We start from the raw sequence: 22547 nt of genomic DNA on the forward strand, positions 1-22547 counted from the left end.
TCGCAAGTTGCTAAGGTATTCTCCATCAACTTTTATGCCCAATTCTTCCCACTCCAGGCCTCTGAATACCTCCTGTAAATATGCTGTGAATAGCATTGGAGATATCGTATCTCCCTGTCTGACGCCTTTCTTTATAGGGATTTTGTTGCTTTCTTTGTGGAGGACTACGGTGGATGTGGAGCCGCTATAGATATCTTTCAGTAGTTTTACATACGGCTCATCTACACCCTGATTCCGTAATGCCTCCATGACTGCTGAGGTCTCGACGGTATCAAACGCTTTCTCGTAATCAATGAAGGCTATATATAATGGTTGGTTATATTCCGCACATTTCTCTATCACCTGATTGATAGTGTGAATATGATCTATTGTTGAGTAGCCTTTACGGAATCCTGCCTGGTCCTTTGCTTGACAGAAGTCTAAGGTGCTCCTGATTCTATTTGCGATTACCTTAGTAAATAGTTTGTACGCAACGGACAGTAAGCTGATCGGTCTATAATTTTTCAAGTCTTTGGGGTCCCCTTTCTTATGGATTAGGATTATGTTAGCGTTCTTCCAAGATTCCGGTACGCTCGAGGTCATGAGGCATTGCGTATACAGGGTGGCCAGTTTCTCTAGAACAATCTGTCCACCATCCTTTAACAAATCTGCTGTTACCTGATCCTCCCCAGCTGCCTTGCCCCTTTGCATATCTCCCAAGGAATATCATATTAGTAATGATATTCCCGGCTTTGTCTCTTAACGCATACATCTGATTCTTGCCAATTCCTATTTTCTTCTTCACTGCTTTTAGGCTTCCTCCGTTCCAGAGAGCATGTTCAATACTATCCATATTATACTCCCTTGTGTCAGCTGTCTTAGGCTTGTTGATTAACTTGGAAAGTTTTGCCAGTTCTGTTCTAGCTGTAGGGTATGAGGCCTTCATACATTGGCGTTTCTTGATCAGATCTTTCGTCTCCTGCGATAGCTTACGGGTATCATACCTAACCGAGTTACCACAGACTTCTATTGCACATTCCTTAATGGTGCTCACAAGATTGTCGTTCTTTGCTTCAACACTAAGGTCTTTTTCCCGAGTTAAAGCCGAATACCTATTCTGTAGCTTGATCTGGAATTCCTATATTTTCCCTCTTACCGCTAACTCATTTATCGGCTTCTTATGTACCAGCTTCTTCCGTTCCCCCCTCAAGTCTAGGCTAATTCGAGTTCTTACCATCCTATGGTCACTGCAGCGTACCTTGCCGAGCACGTCTACATCTTGTATGATGCCAGGGTTCGCGCAGAGTATGAAGTCGATTTCATTTCTAGTCTCACCATTCGGGCTCCTCCACGTCCACTTTCGACTAACCCGCTTGCGGAAAAAGGTATTCATTATCCGCATATTATTCTGTTCTGCAAACTCTACTAATAATTCTCCTCTGCTATTCCTAGTGCCTATGCCATATTCCCCCACTGCCTTGTCTCCAGCCTGCTTCTTGCCTACCTTGGCATTGAAGTCGCCCACTAGAATGGTGTATTTAGTTTTTACTATACCTATCGCCGATTCCACGTCTTCATAGAAGCTTTCGACTTCCTGGTCATCATGACTGGATGTCGGGCCGTAGACCTGTACAACCTTCATTTTGTACCTCTTATTAGGTCCACAACAAGACCTGCCACCCTCTCGTTAATGCTATAGAATTCCTGTGTGTTACCAGCTATATTCTCTTTAATCAGGAATCTGACTCCTAGTTCCCTTCTTTCCGCTAAACCCCGGTAACACAGGACGTGCCCGCTTTTTAGCACTGTATATGCTTCTTTTGTCCTCCTAACCTCACTGAGCCCTATTATATCCCATTTACTACCCTCTAACTCCTCCAATAACACTGGTAGACTCGCCTCACTAGATAGCGTTCTAACGTTAAACATTGCCAGGTTCAGATTCCAATGGCGGCCTGTCCGGAGCCAGGTATTCTTAGCACCCTCTGCAGCGTCACAGATCTGACCGCCGCCGTGGTCAGTTGCTTCGCGGCTGCTGGGGACTGAGGGCCGGGGTTTGATTGTTGTATTCATATAGGAGGTTGTGGCCAAGTACTGCACCAGAGTGGCCAATCCTGCTCTGGTGAGAGAGTGCGTTACCGGTTGTGGTCACCGGGATCAGGCCGCACTCCAGGCCTGTTTGTGCAATTTTCTCAACACACGGTTTTTTTTGTATTTTCCGGTGGAGAATTGCGCGGCACCGGGATTTGAATCGCGGCCCTCTTGCACTGGAGACGGATACTCTACCGTCCCCGCAGGAGTTATAATAAAAATTAAATTATGGGGTTTTACGTGACAAAAATTCTGATTATGCACGCCGTAGTGGAGGACTCCGAAAATTTCGACCACCTGGGGTTCTTTAACGTGCTCCTAATTCTAAGTACACGGGTGTTTTCGCATTTCGCCCCCATCGAAATGCGGCCGCCGTGGCCGGGGTCCGATCGCGCGACCTCGTGCTCAGCAGTCTAACACCATAACCACTGAGCAACCATGGCGGGTCTCGCAGGAGTTGTACGCCTCATTTAACCTACAGTGGTGCCCTGTTTGATCAGTCAAGGTGGACGAATCTGAGCTCGGTTATACCGCATGGATGGCACTCGGCTAGAGAACCTGGTATTTATGACCTGCACATGTGTGGCCACACATAATTGAGGATATATAATTTTTTTTAGGAGGGTTTCCGTACAGTGATAAAATGAAGGAAAAGACATTAAAATAAAAAAAGAAAAAAAAGGAAGAAAAGGGGGGAAAAGGAACATATGTGATTTGAACTCGTGACCCTTCAATGTTGCCCGGAAAGGTAGCTCAGTCGGTTGGTTCGTCAAGCCACCGGTTACTTTCAAGCGCCATAGCTCCTGCTCCGAGCCTCATACTTATGTGGAAAGGGACTGATGTTGTCCGCGACAGTCGTAGAGGCATACTTTCAAGGAAAAATGGCCGCCCGAGGAGAAGAGCGAACTCGAAGGGCTTTAGAGACTAGGAAAACTGCCTTAAAATATTTAGACTTGAGGGGAAGCTGCGTTAACAAACTATAACACGGCAATCAGCACTCGAATATAATTATAACCCTAATAATAATTGTAAATATTCATCTCATCTATAGGATGTAATGCGCGCGCTGTTGCTTTGTCTCTGCGTGTAGTAGTTAAGAGAGCCAGTTTAAGGGCGGAGAAGTGGGAAGGAAAAGAAAGTCTCTGAAGCAAACTTGCAGCGCCGTGGTTTTAAAGCGCAACCGTGGTAGGCAAAGTTCAGGACCTCATACAGATGAGCTTGCTATCAGTTGATAGAAATAGCTGATATTAAAAAATATTTACTTATGTATGAATCTCCTTTTCATTCGTATTTGAAAATGTTCGACTCGATTTGGAATGGGCTTTACCATTTCTTTCGCTGTGCATTTTACTAACACCTTCCTTCTGTTTTCTTTTTAAATAATATTGATATTACTCCTTACTATTCAAACTGGATTAAGTCATTTTTTTGTTTTAGCATGCTTACTAGAGAGTGACAGCATCGGGCAACGTGGTGTCAGCCTGTCTTGACATAAAACAAAGTTCTGGCTCATTCAGGGAATTTCGCAAAGGTGCTCAGGGAAAACCTGGAAAACTCAGGGAATTTGGAAATGTCAACTTGGTAGACACCCTGTGAATCATAAAGCATCGCACGCGTAATGCGGAACGTCTGGGTTCAGTTCCCACCTGCGGCATGTTGTTTTTTCGTGCACTTTCGTTTGCCTTTCCCCCATTATTTCTGTACGGAAGTTAAACAAAAATAAACGGTACGTTCCCGCTTTCGCTTGTTTTTCTAGCGATATTTATTTCCGTCGAGCGGGAAGGAGTATACGGGAAGATTAGCGCGCAGAGTGGGTGGCGACAGTGTTGACTAGGGCGTCGTAAAAAGTGCCACCAACCAAGCAATACTTCGGAAGGTCAGGCAACCATGCAGGGCCTGTTTCTCAAGAGTCAACGTCCAGGCGGGCCTCGAAGCGGAGTGTACTATACTCGAAGGAAAGGAGGGGTCACGTCGACGGAGGTCGGCTTACCGAGGATATAGCTGCCTAAAGTCCTGCTCCGTTCTAGTATTTTTTGTTCCTGCATATACCCTGCTCTCATGGAGAGGCAAGCTCGCCAGTGGTGAAGAAACATACGAGTGGACTAGAACATGTCTAATCTTCATAGCGGACTCCTGCGAAAGCTCTTGAAACATATTTTCGTCTCGTTTGATGAACTTTTTTCACTAGCTCGCTTAACAATGTTTCAACATGGAACCAGCAATGTTATCTTTTCTGTATAGATAGTTCTATGGACAATACAGATGAAATATGCTGGAGAAATATGCTTCACAAGGTATGCCTAAAACAAAACACATGCACATATGTTTCAATAATGTGCTCGTATCGCTGTCCGCTAGCGAGAGTATACATGTTCTTGACAGCTTACGTACACTCTGTGTCTATTGGAATACGCCTTATGCTTTGGAATTTTTTCTGACTGCACTTTCAACTATAGCTGCAACAACTCTTCTCAAAATGACCAATAAGTTGCTCAAGGATTGTTGTCTTTGTAGCATAGTAACCACATTAAACCCATAATTAGAGGTGAGCTTTTGATATAGCAAGTCCTAGTCATCATCGGTCGAATTGATCTTCACTGAAGGATGAAGACCTGTCCCATCTAACTTCAGTTACACCTGTCTTGCATCCGCCGATTCTATTCTGTGCCTTCAAATTTCCTAATTTCGTCGCAATATATAGTTCTCTGCTTCTTCGTTTGTGGTTCCCCTACCTTGGCAGTCATTTTTGTTTCCCTTTTAGACTACCGGCAATCTACCTGTTCTACGCATTACGTGAACCTGGTCGACTACCAGTGCTTCCTCTGAATCTCAGCTAGAATTTCGGCTACACTAATTTGTTGGATACTGCATTCCTGTGTCTTAACGGTATGCATGCGATATGTAGTTTCATTGCTTGTAGCGCTGTCGTCCGTAAAGGTATTGCCCTTTGCGGAATACTGGTTTAATGAAGACGCGAACATGAGGGGGCCGGGTTGGTGGCGCCACCTGGTGGCGCAGAATTAAGCTAAATAGGACCGAGAGATAGAGAGCGAAATTCAGTATTTGATGAAAGCTGAGAGCTTGGCCTGAACTACTACGCTCTAGCCTGCTACTGAGCATTGGGAAAGGTGAACAAAAGGAAAAGGAGAAAGCAAAGACGATGATAATGTGAAAACAAATGGCAGAAATAAAAAGTAACAGTTAACCGGAAACACTTACTGCAGTCTTGTATCCAGTTCGGCGTCTCTCAAAAAACTTGCAGTGGCATTGATGGCCCTGCAAGAATTATTTTGGCTATGGGCCTAAATGCGGGCTTTCAGAAAGTGGCCGATTATTGATCCATTGCGAATATTCCTCTATCGATGGTCTTTCTCGCAAGGTACTACTACTACTGCAGTAACCAAGTGTATTCTACATAGTTGTAGGAGCAAATAATCCGTAGCTACGTATTTGATTACACGTTGTTTTTTTCTATTTTTTGTTCGGCAAGAGCACCCCTGTAAAATGAAAGCCTGTCTAACGCTTTCTGGTTGGATGAAGCGTCACAAAATGTCGCTATTGGCGTTATTCTTGTAATCTTGCTATAATTCACGTCTTCAGTAACCTGGTATTCCGTGAAGGTTCATGTGCACGTTTACGGACAAGCTAAAACTCTTTATTATTGTGCTTGATAAGAATGACAACTAAAAAAAAGTGAAGTGAATATAATTTTTTTCTTTTCTCTTTACAGCACGTTACCTGTTGTTCGCCGGAGGTACCGCAGGAGAGCAGGCACTTGCTCGTAACGGTTACACAACCTGAAGCAGTCGCACGGCACTCCGTGGTAAAACCAGGACGCGGTGCCGTCACTGTCGAAGGTGACGTCCGATTCGATGGCGTTGGCTCCCAGCTGCATGCCCTCGTCCACTTGCCAGATCGTGTTCACCATGTGGTAGATGTTGTACACGGGCCTCTTGTCGGAGGCGCCCACCTGAATGGCAGGAGAAACAGTTACCGTTATTGTTAGTCTTAGAAGGCATTCACTGCTCGAGAGGGGGTGGGTTGCTACAGCGATACGAAGTCATGAATTAGGGGCACCAAAGAAAAAAATCGCTGCATTGGGACGGCAATCAAAAACAGGCGCGGTTTTCATGAAAAAAGCATCGTTTGTAGCGAATAAAAACCACAAAAGCCACCATCAGAAAAAAAAAATTGGAGGACGCTTAAGCTTCGCCTTCAAGAGTGGAACGCGACAGCGTATCTGTCGACCCGCCAAGGGGTGTAAGACAATAGGCTATGGCGCAACGACTACGCGCCCCGCATCGGACGCGGTGAGCGTCGAGCAACGCAGCGTTCGGCGCGGCAACGAAATGTGCGCCTGAGCAAGCGACGCACGCCTGAGCCTTAGAAACAGCTCATTTCTAAGGCAACACCGCATTCACTAGAGGCGCTTTTGTACCGCTTTGAAGCATCGAACTCGTGGCTCAGTGGAGACGCGTCTTGGCTACCGAAGTGGAAGGACGTGCTGTAATGTGCTCCCTTGCAGGGGCGGTTTCAGCGGCCCGTGTGGGCCGTGGTATCAGGTGTACTGAAAAGCCGGCTGAAGACTACCAGGTTGTTCTGCCTCATCTGCCCACAGGTGCTTCTGTTTTAAACACCGTTTTTTTGCATGCCGATGTGAAAGCCAGGCCATATCGAGTGGAGCATGTCCGAGATAGCCTTGCACGTCTTTCGTTGCTGCCGGAAGTGGTGGCCCTCGGGGCATACCAAATGAATCACCTGTGGGCAGTGACGTTTAAGGACGAGGAAGGCAAGAGGAAGATATTAGAAGCTGAAGCGTTCGACGTTAAAGACCACCGCTGCATGGTCATCGACCCGCGCGACCGAGGTGTCCGACTGAAGCTATACTGGCTGCTTCATGGCGTACCGGACGAAGACGTGCGAGTGGCTTTGGCGCCGTTTGGAAAAGTGACGGAAATTAGCAGAGACAAGTGGAAGGTCAAGGGCTGCATTGACAAAGGATCAACCACCCGCTCGGTGACGCTGAAATTAAATGTGGGCCTCACTGTGGACGACCTACCACACCAACTGCGTGTTGCTGAGGATATGGCGCTCGTCTTCGTTCCTGGCAGAGCGCCGCTCTGCCTCCGATGCCGTGGCATCGGACACATCCGGCGAGAGTGCCGCGTTCCACGATGTGGGGTCTGTCGTCGCTTCGGCCACGATGATTCCCAATGTGTGCGCTCTTATGCCAGCGTTACAGGCCCACTCCAAAGGGACGTAGTATCCGAACACATGATGGACGCCGCAGATGCCGAAGAAGCTAGCAGGGAGGACAACGACGTGGCGAAGACTCCTGCAAAGCCCCTTGAACCCTCCCCAGGAGCTGTCCAGGAAGCGACCCTGGGGGGTGAGCCCTTGGCTGCAGCCCCGGAAACGAAGCCAGAGACCGCGACATGCGACGCAGGCGTGAACGCAGCAAGCGCGTCATCGTCACTGCCGCAAGAAGTCGGCCAGGAAGCAACGGACGTCGAGATGATTACGACCGGAAGCATCGCTGCAAAGCGTGCTCACGAAGACACTGGCAATGCAGGAATAACTACTGAGTCAGGCACCGGCGAACCTCCAACGAAGGCATCGACTACGCGGCGGTCTATGCGCAAACCGCAGCCGAACGTGCCGCCTGGCAGTAGGGTGGCCCCTAAAACGCCTCCGCCCTAGCGGAGGACCCGTTCCAGTAGCCTTCAACGATGACTACAAGAACCCCACAGCTTCGATGTGAGTAGGACGCTTGGCCAAGCAACCCCATGAGATGGCGTCTAACTTTAAATCTAGCCTTCGCGTTGCGACATTGAATGTGCGAGGAATGTGTTCGCGCAGGCGGCAGTGCCAGATTAGTCGCATGCTTTTAGAGAATGACGTTGACCTTCTGGCTGTGCAAGAAACAAAAATTGAGAGTGAGGAGCAAACAGAACAGATGGTTCAAGTTTTTCGATCTAGATACAGTGTATGTGTGTGCCATGCTGTTGGACGGTCAGGAGGCTGCGTCATTTTTATTCGCAATAGCATATCGGTTGTAGAAAAAGTGTCCACCTGCGAAAGTGGGAGACTTGTAGCATGTGATTTTATTTTTGCTGGTCTACTGTGGCGCGCTGTCTGCATCTACGCACCGAACAAAATTCATGAACGCGAAATTTTTTTTAAGTATGCTGAAGGATTTTTGAAAACAGAACGACATGTTGTGCTTCTTGGGGATTTCAACTGCGTCTGTACAGCTGAAGATAAAACGACGAGCCTCAAAGTACGCGATAGAAGCGCTGAGCTGTTGAACGCGATAGTAAATGAGAGAGAGCTTGAGGACATTGGTTATGCAATGACGCGAGATGGCCAAGCACGGTATACGCACTTTCAAGGTGATTCCCATGCGAGGCTTGATAGAATATACGTACCGGCGAAGTTTGTACCACTGTGTTCCTCTTATGAAACACAATATCTCAGTTTTAGCGATCATAGTTTGGTCTCGATTACGATTGGCGAAAAACGAAAGAGTGTCAAGTTTAATTGGTTCCTGTGGAAGTTCAATGAAAAACTGCTGCAAGATGAATTGTTTGTCACGAGAGCCAAGGAGTATCTTTCAAATGCCCTGCATACGGAAACCAACTGTTTCATATCAGTGTGGGAGCAGTTTAAATGCGACTTTAAAATTGCTGCCATCGATAGAGCATGCGTATTGCGTCACAAGGAAAGGCAACAAGAGGAACAGTTACACAGTGAACTGGTGTACATGTTAGGGGTAGAACATGAAGTGCCTGGAGCGTTTAAAAAAGAAATACGAGAGGTGAAAGCGAAACTCGAGTTGATCGACGAAGATAAGTACCGCGGCGCAATGATAAGGGCGCGCACTGAAAAGTTGTGGCTGGGCGAAACGCCCAATAAGCGTGTGCTAAGTGAAGAAAAGAAGCATGCTGCAAATAAGGAGATAAATGAAATTCGCTATTGCAACAAAATTACACGAGAAAGCGAAGAAATAAAACGTGCATTTGTTGATTTTTATACCGAACTTCTTGGAGGAAGAATTTATGACCCCGAGTACTTCAAAGCCCACTTTCTAACTCTTATGCCAAGATTAGAGGACACGGTTAGAGAATCACTGGAATCTGAAATTACCGTGGCCGAAATTGAAGCGGCAATCGATGACTTGGGTAATGGCAGGTCACCTGGGCCAGATGGACTGGGCGCAGCCGTATACAAATTTTTTAAGGCAGAAATGGCAGTGGCTTTACACCGAGTGATCGCTGAATGCTATGAAAAAAAGCAAGCGCCTCTCTCGTTCAGGACAGCGCACGTAGTAATGATCCCCAAAACTGACGATCCTGCAAAATTACTTTCAGTTGAGTCCTACCGTCCCATTAGTTTGACCAATACAGATTATAAAATATACATGAAAGTGTTAGCTAGAAGGCTCCAAAACGTTATTAAGTCCCTCGTTGGCCCGCATCAAACCTGTGGCATTAAAGGTAGAACAATTTTTACAAACATACACATAGCAAGAACTATTCTGGAATGTTGTGACGCAATGCATGACCGCGTAGCTATGATTCAGCTAGATTTACATAAAGCGTTCGACAAAGTTGTACATGAAGTTCTGTTTTTATTGCTGGAGCACGTAAATGTTGGATCTGTAATTACTGAAGGCGTTAAAATGGTGTATCATGATTGCACAGCCAAATTAGTGATCAACAAAGAATTAAGTATGTCAATTCCTGTGCGGTCGAGTGTGAAACAAGGATGTGCTTTGTCCCCTCTACTTTTTGCGATATACTTGGAGCCGTTTTGTTTACGTTTGCTTGCAACACCATGTATTCGAGGCTTCACTTTTTTCAGCAGTGAAGTTAAGGTCTTAGCGTACGCGGACGACATAGCCGTGTTTTGCACTGATGCTAGAAGCGTGCAGGAAGTTGTCAGTGTTGCTAAGGCGTTCTGCACAGCAACTGGTAGCGTGATCAGTTGGTCGAAATGCCTTGGATTTTGGCATGGCAACTGGCAGAGCACCCCCGAGGTGTACTGTAATATGAATTGGACCGTCTCCCCCGGAAATTACCTCGGTGTCCCGCTAAATAACTACCTCAATGCTGATGAATATTGGTCTGAGGAAAATAAACGCGTCAAAAATGCTACCGATAAATGGGGTGGCCATAACTTCTCAATGTTCGCAAGAGCTTCCGTTTGTAATATGTTTTTAATTGCAAAAGTGTTCTACGTGTTGCAAGTGATGGCCATGACAAGAACTTCGGTTCAAAAAATCCACCGAGTGTTTGCGACCTTTATTTGGGGATCGCAATGGGAGCGCACAAGCCGGTGCAATTTGTTTCACAAGGTGAAAAATGGTGGGCTAGGGCTCTCACACCTGTTTTTCAAGCAGCTAGTAAGCAGATTCTTCTTTGTGCGGGACCAAACTGATGTGTTTTTGAGAACTGTGATCCAAGCACGATTGCAGGATTATCTATGTGACTTTGTCGTGTCATCTGTTTCTTTTGGAGCTGGACCGCTCAGTCCTTATTTGCGTGAAGTGGTTACTTCTGTACGCCTGCTCAAGGCAAGGTTCTCATATGAATACTTGTGTGATGTCACGAAAAAGCGTTTGTATTCTGATATTCTCGATGTATTTTTACCATTACCGGTTTACCGAGCTGCCTACAGGCTAGGTCCTGAGCGCGATGTGCTAAAGCGCGTTAAAAAAATGCCAGTGAGACCCTCTGCTAAAACGTTCTTTTTTCAATTACATACTGACACTCTCCCTGTAAAGCCATGGTTACAAAGCAAAGGTCTTTCTGTACCTTGGTCGGTAAACTGCTTAATCTGTAATAAGCCAGAATCAATTGAGCATATTTTTATTGACTGCCATGACGCCGTATTTCTGTGGGACGTCCTACAAAGAACACTTAAAAAAGAATTGCCGATAAGCCCTTTTGGAATCCGGTTTCTTCCACGTTCAGAAACAGGGGAAGCGCCGAGTGATATGCTAATGCTGCTTTGCATGCACAGCGTATGGAAGACGAGAATGGACATCAGACATTGTCATATACAGGCTCACTCAGCAAGACACTATTTTGTTGAGAGCATTATATACACACGCGACTTGTTCAGAGCACTATGTGAACCCCCGGAATGGCTTCCTGTACTAGACCAATTGGCTTCTGTGAAGCCCTTCTAAACACCTTACACTGGCCGAGCTGTGGCTGGTGTTTTTAGAATATGTACATGTCGTGTAATTGATCTTTTTGTTTGCGTTTGTGAAAAGGCAATAAAGAAAAAAAAAAAAACTCGTGGCTCAGTGGTAGCGTCTCCGTCTCACACTCCGGAGACCCTGGTTCGATTCCCACCCAGCCCATCTTGCAAGTTGTTTTTATTCATGAAATGCCTGCTGGGATTTTGCTGGCTTTTCTGCGACACGAGCTCCTTAACGCTGTCGCGTTAAAAGACAGAAAAAAAATGGAGGATGATTAAGCTTCACCTTCAAGAGTGGAACACGATAGCATTATCGTACCCCTTCGCACCGCCCACTCAAAACGATCTACGCGAGCCAAACGTCGTAATCGACACGGACAACCGGGCCGCGACGCGCCATGAAGGCGGACGCGATCATGGGGCTGACGCCTCGATGGGATCGTCCTCTATTTCGCTTGGGAGCACCACGCAGACGCATGACGACTCGCCAGCAGCACGGCACACATCGCAGGGGACGCTGTCTCACCAGACGCGCTACGGCGCAGCGATCACGTCAGAGGCGTCCCGCATCGGACGCTGCACCTGTGAGCGGAAAGAGGAGCCGCGTCGCGCGGGCGAGTGGCGCGACACGTGTCGGGGCAGCGCCGTACATTGCGAGCAGGCGGTTTTCTGTGTTTGCCGTAAGACGGCTCTGCGTGTGCGCAGAAGAAATGTAGCGGAAACGTACTTCGCTACTCGTGTAACTGTGACTTGTGTAATTCACATGCCCATAATTACTGATATACACCGCAGCATAACTTCCTACGGCGCGTTTCTAAGGCAACACCGCATTCACTAGAGGTGCTTTCGTCACGCTTTGAGCCATCGAAGTCGTAGCTGAATGTCTCCCGAATAAATGAATCAAACCCAGTCCTCCGGACTGCACTGGAAGGAACAAATTTGTGCGGCTCAACCTTTCCCATGATGAGTTCCATAAGAAACAGCCAACACTTTGTGCAGCCTTTGAATACCTAAGCGCGACATGTGCAACGCTTGCAAAACAAAGCATACTCGAGCAATAATAAAAACGTTACGCACTGTGGCGCGGGAAAAAAATTTATAGGTCTCATCCTCCCCATTTCTGTGTTTTCTCTCGAGCCTTGTCTGTCTCTTTTTTCCACTATTCTTGTCTCTTGGTTCGTATATTGTCGCAATCAAACAAATCCTTTTTAAGAAGTGTTATGCAAGTGGGATTGGCGAGCGCACTGCCAGGTGTCATTGTATCATCATGCGGCCCAAATGCAACGCAATGTCCGCTGACACATGAATGAAATTGTTCCGGATGTCTAGTTTCTAAAAGTTAGATTTTCTATGGCGTGTTTCTTACCGAACGCCAAGACTAAATATCTCAACGAAAAAAAAAAGAAGAGAACATTCGACGCGAACGTAGCTCTTAAGAACTTATATGTTCTAGATATGGCATTCGCAACGGTAAATAAAATGTTTATCACCTGTCATTAAACAATCGGGACTTTCGCGGGGTTTATGTAAGTATGCAATAGGTGACAATGTGTAGGTTTAAAACTTGCCCTCGTTCCAGACACGACTTAGCAACATCGTCTGCTACGCGTAGCAGACTTGTACGTCTAAGAGAACGTTCTGTGCTGCCGGCACGTGACTTCGCGTGGGAGCTATGGGTAGCCTCTGAAATTTTGGGTATCACTGTGGTGGAGCGTTGGGGTGGGACAGCCCCTCTTCTTCCCCTCCGCCCTCTCCCTCTGTGGTGCATGAGATGGAGATGTACTGGTTAGCGCCGCTGTTCTCCATGGAATTGCGCAATGAAATGAGAACGGCTACCTAAATGTGCTCACCGCAACAAGTGTACAACACCATTCAAACACATCATTTCTTAAATAAAGTGGAGTAGCTTTTGTCAAAAATGTTTCGTCTATTCACTTACATTTACAAGCATCGTCGATGGTTTCTGCGCAGTTTTTATCACCCGTAACTCGGACGTATACTTAGTGGTCGCACGTGCACTTTAATTAAGTAATTACTTGCGCAATCGCACAAATTTCTATTATCAAAGCTGACAGCATGCCAAATCAGAGGGCTCTTCATTAATATAAGTAGCGCAGTGGCGTATTAACCATTTCTCAAGGAGGGGGGGGGGGAGCAAGCCCCGCACATTCTTTGACATAGAAAGAGAGAATGATACGAATTTAGGCGGAGCAGGTCCCGGAGGTGATGCTGAAACTGAAACGAAGGCTCAGGAAAGTTTTGACATCCGTCGTAATCTGCGCCAGCATGGGTCGCCGACGGCAGCACTTCACCTGTCATCGGAATGTGCGAAGCACGTGTGACCAGTGGTGGCCACTGTACTTTAGTTCACTTATTGTCCTCGAGTAGTGCCCGCATGAACTCCTTTTCGGCCTTGACTTTCTTTCGAAACACTCCGACCAAGTTGACTGTTCCGCTGGTATTGCGCACTTGGACCTGCCGTTTCCTACTGACGTCACTTCTAGTATACCACGCTACTTATGCTCTGCCGAGTTCGCCCGTCTGTCTGCACAGGCCGCTACAAACGTCCTCTTGACGCCTTGTCCTCCCGTTCTTTATATAGTGCATATGCCTTACCCCCCTCCCCTCACTGACATGGTTCGGTCGCGCACAATAGCGCTTAAATATCATAATCGGAATCCTTGACAATTGTACTTGCATCCCCATCCTCGATCTCGGATTTTCAACGCACGTCTTTTCTCTGGCCCCACGGCTTTTCTCTGGCGCATATCACACCTTTAGGAGAAGTACAGATTTCTTCCTTGGCCCTTGAAGCCCTTTCCAAGCACCAACGGGATCCTTCTTTCCATTAATTCGTCTTCTTCGCCTGCTGATCACATTTCAAAAATGATTGCTCCTGACCTCCCTTCTGAGCAAACAGAAGCTCTTCGTCGCCGTCTCTCTTCTTATAGGGATATTTTTGATCTGGGTGACCGCCTTCTCGGACAGACATCTGTAGTCACCCATAGCATAAACACCCGTGGTGCCAGCCCCATTCCACTGATGATGGCCTGCTATGCTGCGTCTCCGCTGTGGAGCAGGCCATCATAAAGAAAGTGGTCGACAAGGTGATGGACAAGGACCAGGCACATACCCAGGATATTTTTCGTGGAGGCGGCAACCTAAGGGAAATTTTTTATGCAAATGAGGGGGGGGTGGTACTTTTACTAGTAATGGTGTGTATAGCGCCCCCTATTCACCGTAAAGACGCGTAAACTCGCAAGAGAGAAATGAAATGAGGCGTATCTCACAGGTACGCCTGTGAGGTACACCATTCCTTCACTTGGCAAAGCAGGAACCCCGTCAAATGGACTCGTGCAGGAAAGAAGCGGAAGAAGAACACTGCCAAGGTCAGGTAAACAAGCGAATGTGTAAAATAAACGTTTCTAGAAGCGTTTCTTGATTTAGCTCTGGAGGCGTAATAGAGAAGCATATATTTGCGGAACAATCACAGTTCTTTCGGATCCCTAGTTTACTGCTATACCAAGTGCCAAAACCGACTCGTATTGTTATTTGGGAAGGTGCGTAATGATGCGTGCCCACCAGTCCCGCACAGCCGCGCAGAGCGAAGGACGCTGCGGTTCTAGACGTACTGCGCCCACCACAGAAGGTTAAAAAAACACCCACATAAGCGCACCAGACAAGTGACTACGTCAGTCGGCTCACCTGATAAGTGTAGAAGCGTCATTCAAAACACACGGAATCATTCTCCCCTTCCGGTGGCATTTTCTCTACTTCTTTTTTAAATAAAAACATGTTGACCCAATAATGTTCTCACAAACACGGGTAAATTTGTTACTTTTCTTTTTTTGTTTGGCTGTTGCTGCGGCTCGCTCCCTTAGTAAAGCGCTTAATTTCTGAACTTTTTGCGACTCTTGTTTGCATTTGCCAATTTTTGCATGAAAAGTGCTGTACAATTAGGAAAAAACTAGACCAGGTAAAGCGTTACAGTCACATTGCTTATGGGTTTAACGGTTATTGCAGGGTTTGATGATGGACGCTGTATCGCATTATTTTATTGTCCACCTTATTTAACCTATATTCCAAGGTATATTACTCCGAGGGTCTGCTAGCGTTGCGGCGAGCCGTTACTCGAGGAAATAATGAAGTAAAAGGAAAAGTTAAATGCAACTCGCATTACTTCCGGCCGTAACTCGTTCCACGAGTATACAGACCAGCTGACTACAAACCGAATCCTTTTCCTGGTCCCTCGATCAGTCGAGCAAAGAAAGTTGAACCAACGAAGCAACAGTGATGCGCGTGACCGTTGCAATAGATGGTGACAACTGAACGCATCTCGAGCTGGTTGCACGGACACCGAATTGATGAGAGAACTGGCCTTCACAGCCCTGGATATGCCGATAAATTCCGCCATCCAAAAGGAGTGAAAAAGCAGAAAAATGTTGACCGCCGAATAGCTGTCAAGCCTCAAGATTGATTTGGCGGCGCTTTACTAATGTGTGCCAGGAGTGGTGGCGGGGGGACTGGGAGGGGGAGGGGTATGCCATTTGATTTCGACCCCTCCCCCCGCCCTCGTTACGTGCCTGACAAGGCCATTATTGAGCCCTCCAGCAGTCCGTGGGCGAGGCCGGTTGTCTTGGTAAAGAAAAACGTCACGTATTGGTGCTTCTGCGTTGACGTTAGCTACCGTCACTTTAACAAGACGACGATGACGACGACTACAACAACAGCAACAACAACAAAAAAAAAAATGTGTACCCACTTCCTCGTACAGATGGCGCTCTTGACTGTCATTACGGATCTAACTAAATATTTCTCGTCAACTGACTTCCGTTCGGGCTATTTCCAAATAGGCGTAGATGAGATGCGCCGTGAGAAGACCGCCTTCGTCATACCAGACGGTTTTTACCAATTCGCTGTCAAAATCTCTGGCGTCACGACAAGCCAGGTGCTGGAACTTAAATATAGCGGCGCCACCCGTCTACTCTCGAGCTTTTTTTCTGGCTTGCTAAGCCTCGGCTATATACAGTGACTGGACGCGTTGCTATAGCAGAAGCGTATATTTATTGATAGTAATGTTACTATTTAGTATCTTCTCATTAAATAAATATATTCACTTGGGCACGTGACAACTACTCTTACGATAAAGAATGCACTCACTCTTACGCCATGTATGACTTACGAGGTGTGGAGCCGCCAGCAGAGCAACGAGGATGGCACGCAGCCACGAAGTCTCGGCCAGCATGATCCGCTGTTTCGCTTGCGTCTCCCTGGTCCAGTCAGTCTGCGAAGTTGTGACGTCACCGGCGTTGATAGTGTCAGTCGTAGAATTTCTGGTGGTCAGCCCGTCGGAAAGCGTATTTGCGTGCTCCCTATCGCCCTACTCATAGCGGAGAAGCGATGACCTATCGCCTTTCAAAACTTCGCGCGCGCCCGAAGAAGCGTATAAACTAAACGCTTTGGCTACGGCGCTCATAGCCGCATTTGAGCAGGAATGCTGCTAGGCGAAGCGCATACTTGTGCAAAAAAAAAAAACATGATAGGCCGCGCCCTTCTTCTTACATAGCCGATAACAGCCGATTACTCAACGCGGATGATTACTCGCTTGGGTCGGCCTCCTCTCTTTATCAAAGTTTAGCGGTTGCTCTGAGCACGCCTCATAAATCATGCGAGTTGACCAAAAGAAGAGCGCGGCGCACAACTATATGGAGGGCTCAACGAGGTTTGAGCATTGTAAACAAGCTTGCATGTGGTGCAACACTCCGTTGTTCATTCACGACGTTAGAAATATGCTACGAAAACTCTCTGCAAGGAGGTAGCTTACGGCACGGTCTGATGAAGAGGCCAGAAGAGGCCTCTGAAGAACCCACTTCTGGCCTGACTGTAATTACGTGCATATGGGAAGTTACGGCGAAGTGTGGAAATATTCTTTCGCCACTTTCGGTTTGGTATGGCGCATATATAGAGGGCGTCTCAGCGACAACTTCCAAAAATATTTAACGATTGCCATGGCAGATAACACAATTGTATTCCATGAGCTGGTCTACTTGAAGAAGCACGCCCATTACTTACAGAAAGAAATATTGAAATTCGTAATCAACTAATCACCAATATTCTGTGATTAAGTTCCTAACTGATTGTCTTATGGCACGTCTTGCAACTTACAAATTCTAGCGAGTGAGACTGCAGGGCCCATCCACTTGAAAATAATTGTGTGGATGACACCATTTGCGGGATAAGCGTCGTCAAACTTGCGGGTAAAATGCACTGTCGTTCCACTTACTTTCTTAATGAAACGTCGCTTTATGCATTGAAGCATAAAAGTAACTGGAACAGCAATGCATTTGTCCGTAATGTTCACGAATTAATATCTCTGAACTGGTGTAATCCTGAGCATTCGTCCTAACTGGATCTGCCTTGTGAAGTCACAAGTTAGAATTTTTAAATTGCAATGTGTGGCATAGGGTAATTAGTTATAAGCCTAATTAGCAAATTTTTGTTAATTATTCCATCGTGCATTTCAATTTCTTTTGCATTTAATGTCCTCTTATTCGAGTAGACCAGCTCGTGGACTGGATTTGCGGTATCTGCCACAGGCAATTAAAAAATAGGTCTGAATATGTTCGCGGAAACACGCGGCTTATTATTATTATTATTATTATTATTATTATTATTATGATTATTATTATCTTTCAAAACATATATGCACTTGAGAGGAAAGAGAAAGTGAGGAGCAGAGTGGTAACTGCTACGGGAAGGGGCACAACACCTGACTATCCTTCAGAAAGGAGGGGACAGAAACATAGAAATGGAAGACAGGAAGAAGGGGACTAAAGAAAATAAAATTATGGGGTTTTACCTGCCAAAACCACGATCTGATTATGAGGCACGCCGTAGTGGAGGACTCCGGAACAATTTGGACCACCTTGGGTTCTTTAACGTTTACCTGAATCTGGATAGAAGCTCTGGAAAGCGCCCAGCTCTCATAGGGATAGTGGCTCATCTATCGAACTTCGATTTGATCATGTATTTATTGACTGGGAACTATACGATTGAGATAGCACATCCAATACTCTCGTGAGGTCATCTGCTGGCTCAACTAAGCCCGCCTAAGCACTTGCTAGGACCAAATTCCTTTAACTTTACGGTACCGGCAATAAACTTTCCATTTTAAACCTTAATGCTAGAAGCCTTATCAGCAATTTCTCTAAATTTATTTCCTTGGTCGCGTCTTACTCGCCAGATACCTGTATTATCGGCATTACTGAGACCTGCTTAGGTGATGCTGTGCATGATTGTGAGGTAACCACCTTCCTCTGGCTTCAAAGTGGTTCGGGGAGACAGAAAATTCGGGAGAGGAGGCGGTGTTCCTCTATTTCTTCAATCTCACCTTCATTTTTCTGTACTCCTTGCCCCACCTGGTACTGAGTCTTTGTGGTGTATCGTTCAACTTGAATATATGCCTTTGATTATAGAGGTCGTTTACCGTCCGCCTGGTTGTAATATTGATCATTTACGCAATCTGTGTGAATTTTTGCAAATTTATAATACTTCATCCAACGTTTTCTGCGTGTTTCTGGTGTTGATTGGTCTTCTATGAAAGTAAATAGACACGAAGTAGCTATCGGGCGGAAATTGGTCCACATTTCATTGTCCTGTAACCTGCACCAGATCGTTCAGGATTTCACTCGGGAAACTTCAGTCCTTGATCTTGTCTTTCTTAGTACATCTCTTTTTAATGCCGATTACGAATGCAATGTTATTGGCGGAATATCTGACCACAATGCTGCGGTAATTTCAGTTCCAGGCATAGTCCCTAAATCGCACTATATCTACCGCACATTTCCTGGCTTTAACCATGCTGATGATTTGGCAATAGCATACGCCCTGTGCAATTACCTAATACCTTGGCTAATACCTAATACTAATACCTTGACAAGATTTTTCGAAAATCTTGTCAGGAAGTGCATAAACCTTTTTATTCCTTTAAAAAATAAAGAAAACAAACGGTGAAGTTCTTTGGATGACTAGGGACGTTTTGCATTTATCACTTCGTGTGGCCAGATTACATCGATCGAAAGGCTCTGGTGACTCAACAGAACTCATGCGATTCCATAGCACTAAAAAGGAACTCTGTTCTAAAATGGTTGCTGCAAAAGAATTTTATTACAAGGTAAACTCCGCTGAAATTAATGGTGGCTAATCTCCGTAAATTTCGGCAAGCTATCCTACCACCTGGGTCATCCTCGGACACGTTAATAATCAACAATGTTGCAGTTTCTGATTCGCAGACGATAGTTTCTTCTTTTAACACCTACTTCCACTCTCTCTCTACAACCGATAGCTCTGTAAACCCCATTTTTTAATTTCGAAGCATACCCTCCAATTGACGATATATCACTGTCTTTTGAGGGTGTACTTAACTTAATCCTATATTTTGACAGCAAGAAGTCGTGTGGTCCTGATGGTATGCCGACCATTTTTCTCGTTCGATACTCTCTTTGGTGCAGTAGATATCTAACAATTATGTTTAGAAAATCTCTCTCAACCGTCACCATTCCTCCGTCGTGGAAATTTGCTTAAATACTGCCCTTATTCAGTGGGGTAATGTTCAATTGTTATCTTACTATAGACCAATCTCCTTAGCAGCACACTAATGTAAACTACTCGAACACATTATCTTTAAACATATTATAGAATTTCTTGAAGCTAACAAATATTTTTGTGCACTTTCAAGCATATTTTTAGACATAGCCTTAGCACTATAACACAACTGACAGAATTCGTTCATGACATCAGCAGCTCTTCACATAAACCCATACGGGTTCCTCTAAAGAAAAGCTTTTGTTTCGAAGAACCCGTATGGATTTCCTTTGTAGCAGTTGCCACCAACGGGTGGATGCATGATTTTCCACTTATTAATTACTTCTCTCCACCTTGCGGGCTTCCGCTGGGCTATTACGTCAAGCTCCTGCCTTTTCTTCGTGTTGTCGATAAATTCGGCTTCGCCCTGCCATCTGCTAGCTGCCTGGTTAACTGAGATGGTAGATCAGCTGCCCCGGAAAGGCGGTTGTCCCGGCTTCGAGTCCCGGACCAGGACGAACTTTTTTTCAACTTTGAGGCTTTCCTTTCGAGGAACCCGTATGGGTTTACATTGTACTAATTGCTGCGAACGGGTGGATTTCTGATTTTCCCGTTACTAGTATTTATTCAACGGAATCCAAAGCAAGGTGGAGGTGTCCTAATTGCTGTTGAGTTTCCTTAAATCTGTAAGACACCTAGAAAGCCGTACAGGAATCGCTATGCGTAGAAATAAGTCTGGTACGTCGTCAAAAACTATTAAATGGTGTTTTTATATACCACCGAACTTCAATCATGCCATGCTTGATGATGTCATCGCATTTATTGAACATGTTGTGACCACACATTTAGAGCACCAACTACTTATTGTTATTGTTATTGACTTTAACACACCTGAAATTCAACGGAGCAGCCACAGTTGCCTACAACGGAGTAGCGCACCGCTAAATAGGTCAATTAAAACTACATTCTGGTGTATAAGGTGCTAAAAAAACGATACAATTTTCCGTCGTGCCGACGTGTACCAGACGACGCTCACCTTCACCCTATGGCTACTCGCCGTCACCACTTCGCCGTGCCCCACAGCTGTCCGCGACCGTCGTCCTTCCAAAAAAAAAAATAAAAAAAATAAGCGATGCAGTTTCCGGAGGAAAAGCTGCGTTCGACGACAGGACACAAATTCCTCCCACGGGCCCATTTTTTATGCAGTACGTGATAGTCAAAAGTGTAGTTGAAGGTGTGCACGTGGAAGCTTTGATAGACACTGGTTCTAGTTTTTTCAATTATTCGCAGTTATTTTTTTTTCGTGTCCCCGGACAGTTACCATCCGTTACGACGGACCCACACGTACCAGTCGCAGGTCACGGGAACGCTATTCGACCTTAAGTGCTCTGCAATGCATTCTTAGGTCGCCTCTTGTAAAAACACTCGTGTACCGTACATTCGGTACACGTTAAAGACTCAGGTTGTTACTCCGGAGTCCCCCCACTACGGCGCGCCTCGTAATTAGACCGTTGTTTGGTTCGTAAAACTTCATAATTAAATTATTTTAGCGTGATGGAAGATTAACCAAAACACAGAAAGCACCGCGAGTGTTGCCGCTAAGATGAAATAATATGCGCGTTGATGAAGGTTACCATCGCAAGAGCGTGCATACACCTGAACCGGCTAGACGACACCGAGAGATGATGTGTGTCCCGTTTTGTTTCTTTTTTGCTTAGTTGCGAATCTGTGATCATGGTTTCGTAGCGCACCGCTAAATAGTCCAATTAGCATTAAATTATGGAATTTAATTTGCGTACAGAAAACACGATCTGAGCCCGAGGCATGGCGTAGTGGCGACTCCCGATTAATCCTGAACTGATGGGGTTATTTAACGCACACCAAAATCTAAGTACACTAGCGTTTTTGCGTTTCTCCTGCAACAAAGTGCGGCCGCCGCCACTGGGATCGAACCCTCAACCTCAGGATCAGCAGCACAACGCCACAGTAACTGAGCTGTACCAAGGCGGGCATGCAGCTAAATAACTGTAGGGTTGCCTGCTATACCATCCTTCATCAACGCATCAATTTAGCTAGCTGCGTGGAGAAGCAGACGACATGCTATATTTGTTCCCGCCATTTTTAATACTGTTTCAAATGAATTTAACATCGGTCATGTCACTAGCAACTATGAGCTACGAGCAACTACGAGCACACAACTACGAGCTACGGTTAACGCGAGTGATGGCTTCTAATGGCGACAGGCTTCTAAATACTCACCCTCGAAGCAGACGTAGGCGACTGCGTTGTGCTTTGTCGGGTGACTTCCGTCTTACGTTGTAGCACTGGCGCAGAGAATGAGTAGAGACGTACAGCACTGGAAACAGCGAGAGCCCTGACTCACGACTAACATTAGTGCCCAGGAATCTACAGGCTATATACAGGCCCAGCATATCACTTTGTGCTCAATCTGGGAATGCGGTAACCTTCTCTCGACACCCGCATCAGAAAAAAAGAAAGGAATACGTAAAAAAGTAAAAAAAAGCTGTATCAGGAGCACTGACGGTGCAAAGAACGAAGCATAGAAATTGTGTGTCGATTAGATAAAAATTCCTTCACTGGAATGCTTACGGAATGGTTGCTGATAGATAGATAGAATAAAATTTCATGTCCAACAGAAAGGCGATCTACCCACCCCCCGACACGCA

General features: G+C 45.9%; 2 protein-coding genes across 5 annotated transcripts in view; one reads left to right on the forward strand and one right to left on the reverse strand.

The window, feature by feature from the left end:
- LOC135921772 (dermonecrotic toxin SPH-like) overlaps window positions 1–22255 on the reverse strand; it is a 43996-nt gene extending 21741 nt beyond the window's left edge. Inside the window, exons 1-4 of one of the 4 annotated variants that reach the window (XM_065456078.1) lie at window positions 22120–22255; window positions 20897–20961; window positions 16460–16561; window positions 5809–6040 (exon numbers count right to left, since the gene is read on the reverse strand). In XM_065456078.1, the coding sequence (XP_065312150.1) occupies window positions 5809–6040; window positions 16460–16522 (295 nt within the window). In that variant the 5' untranslated portion in view covers window positions 16523–16561; window positions 20897–20961; window positions 22120–22255. Of the gene's footprint in view, window positions 1–5808; window positions 6041–11596; window positions 11876–16437; window positions 16562–20896; window positions 20962–22119 lie in introns of those variants that run through there. The other 3 variants (XM_065456087.1, XM_070523593.1, XM_065456096.2) reach the window with 3 other exon arrangements.
- Window positions 6565–11361, forward strand: LOC135921765 (uncharacterized). Its single transcript, XM_065456069.2, has one exon. It carries the CDS (start codon window positions 6580–6582, stop codon window positions 7768–7770), a length of 1191 nt encoding a protein of 396 aa, XP_065312141.1. The 5' UTR covers window positions 6565–6579; the 3' UTR covers window positions 7771–11361.
- Window positions 22256–22547: the final 292 nt, after the last annotated feature.

Source organism: Dermacentor albipictus, chromosome 8 (assembly GCF_038994185.2).
Source record: "Dermacentor albipictus isolate Rhodes 1998 colony chromosome 8, USDA_Dalb.pri_finalv2, whole genome shotgun sequence".
NCBI classification, from domain to species: Eukaryota; Metazoa; Arthropoda; class Arachnida; order Ixodida; family Ixodidae; genus Dermacentor; species Dermacentor albipictus.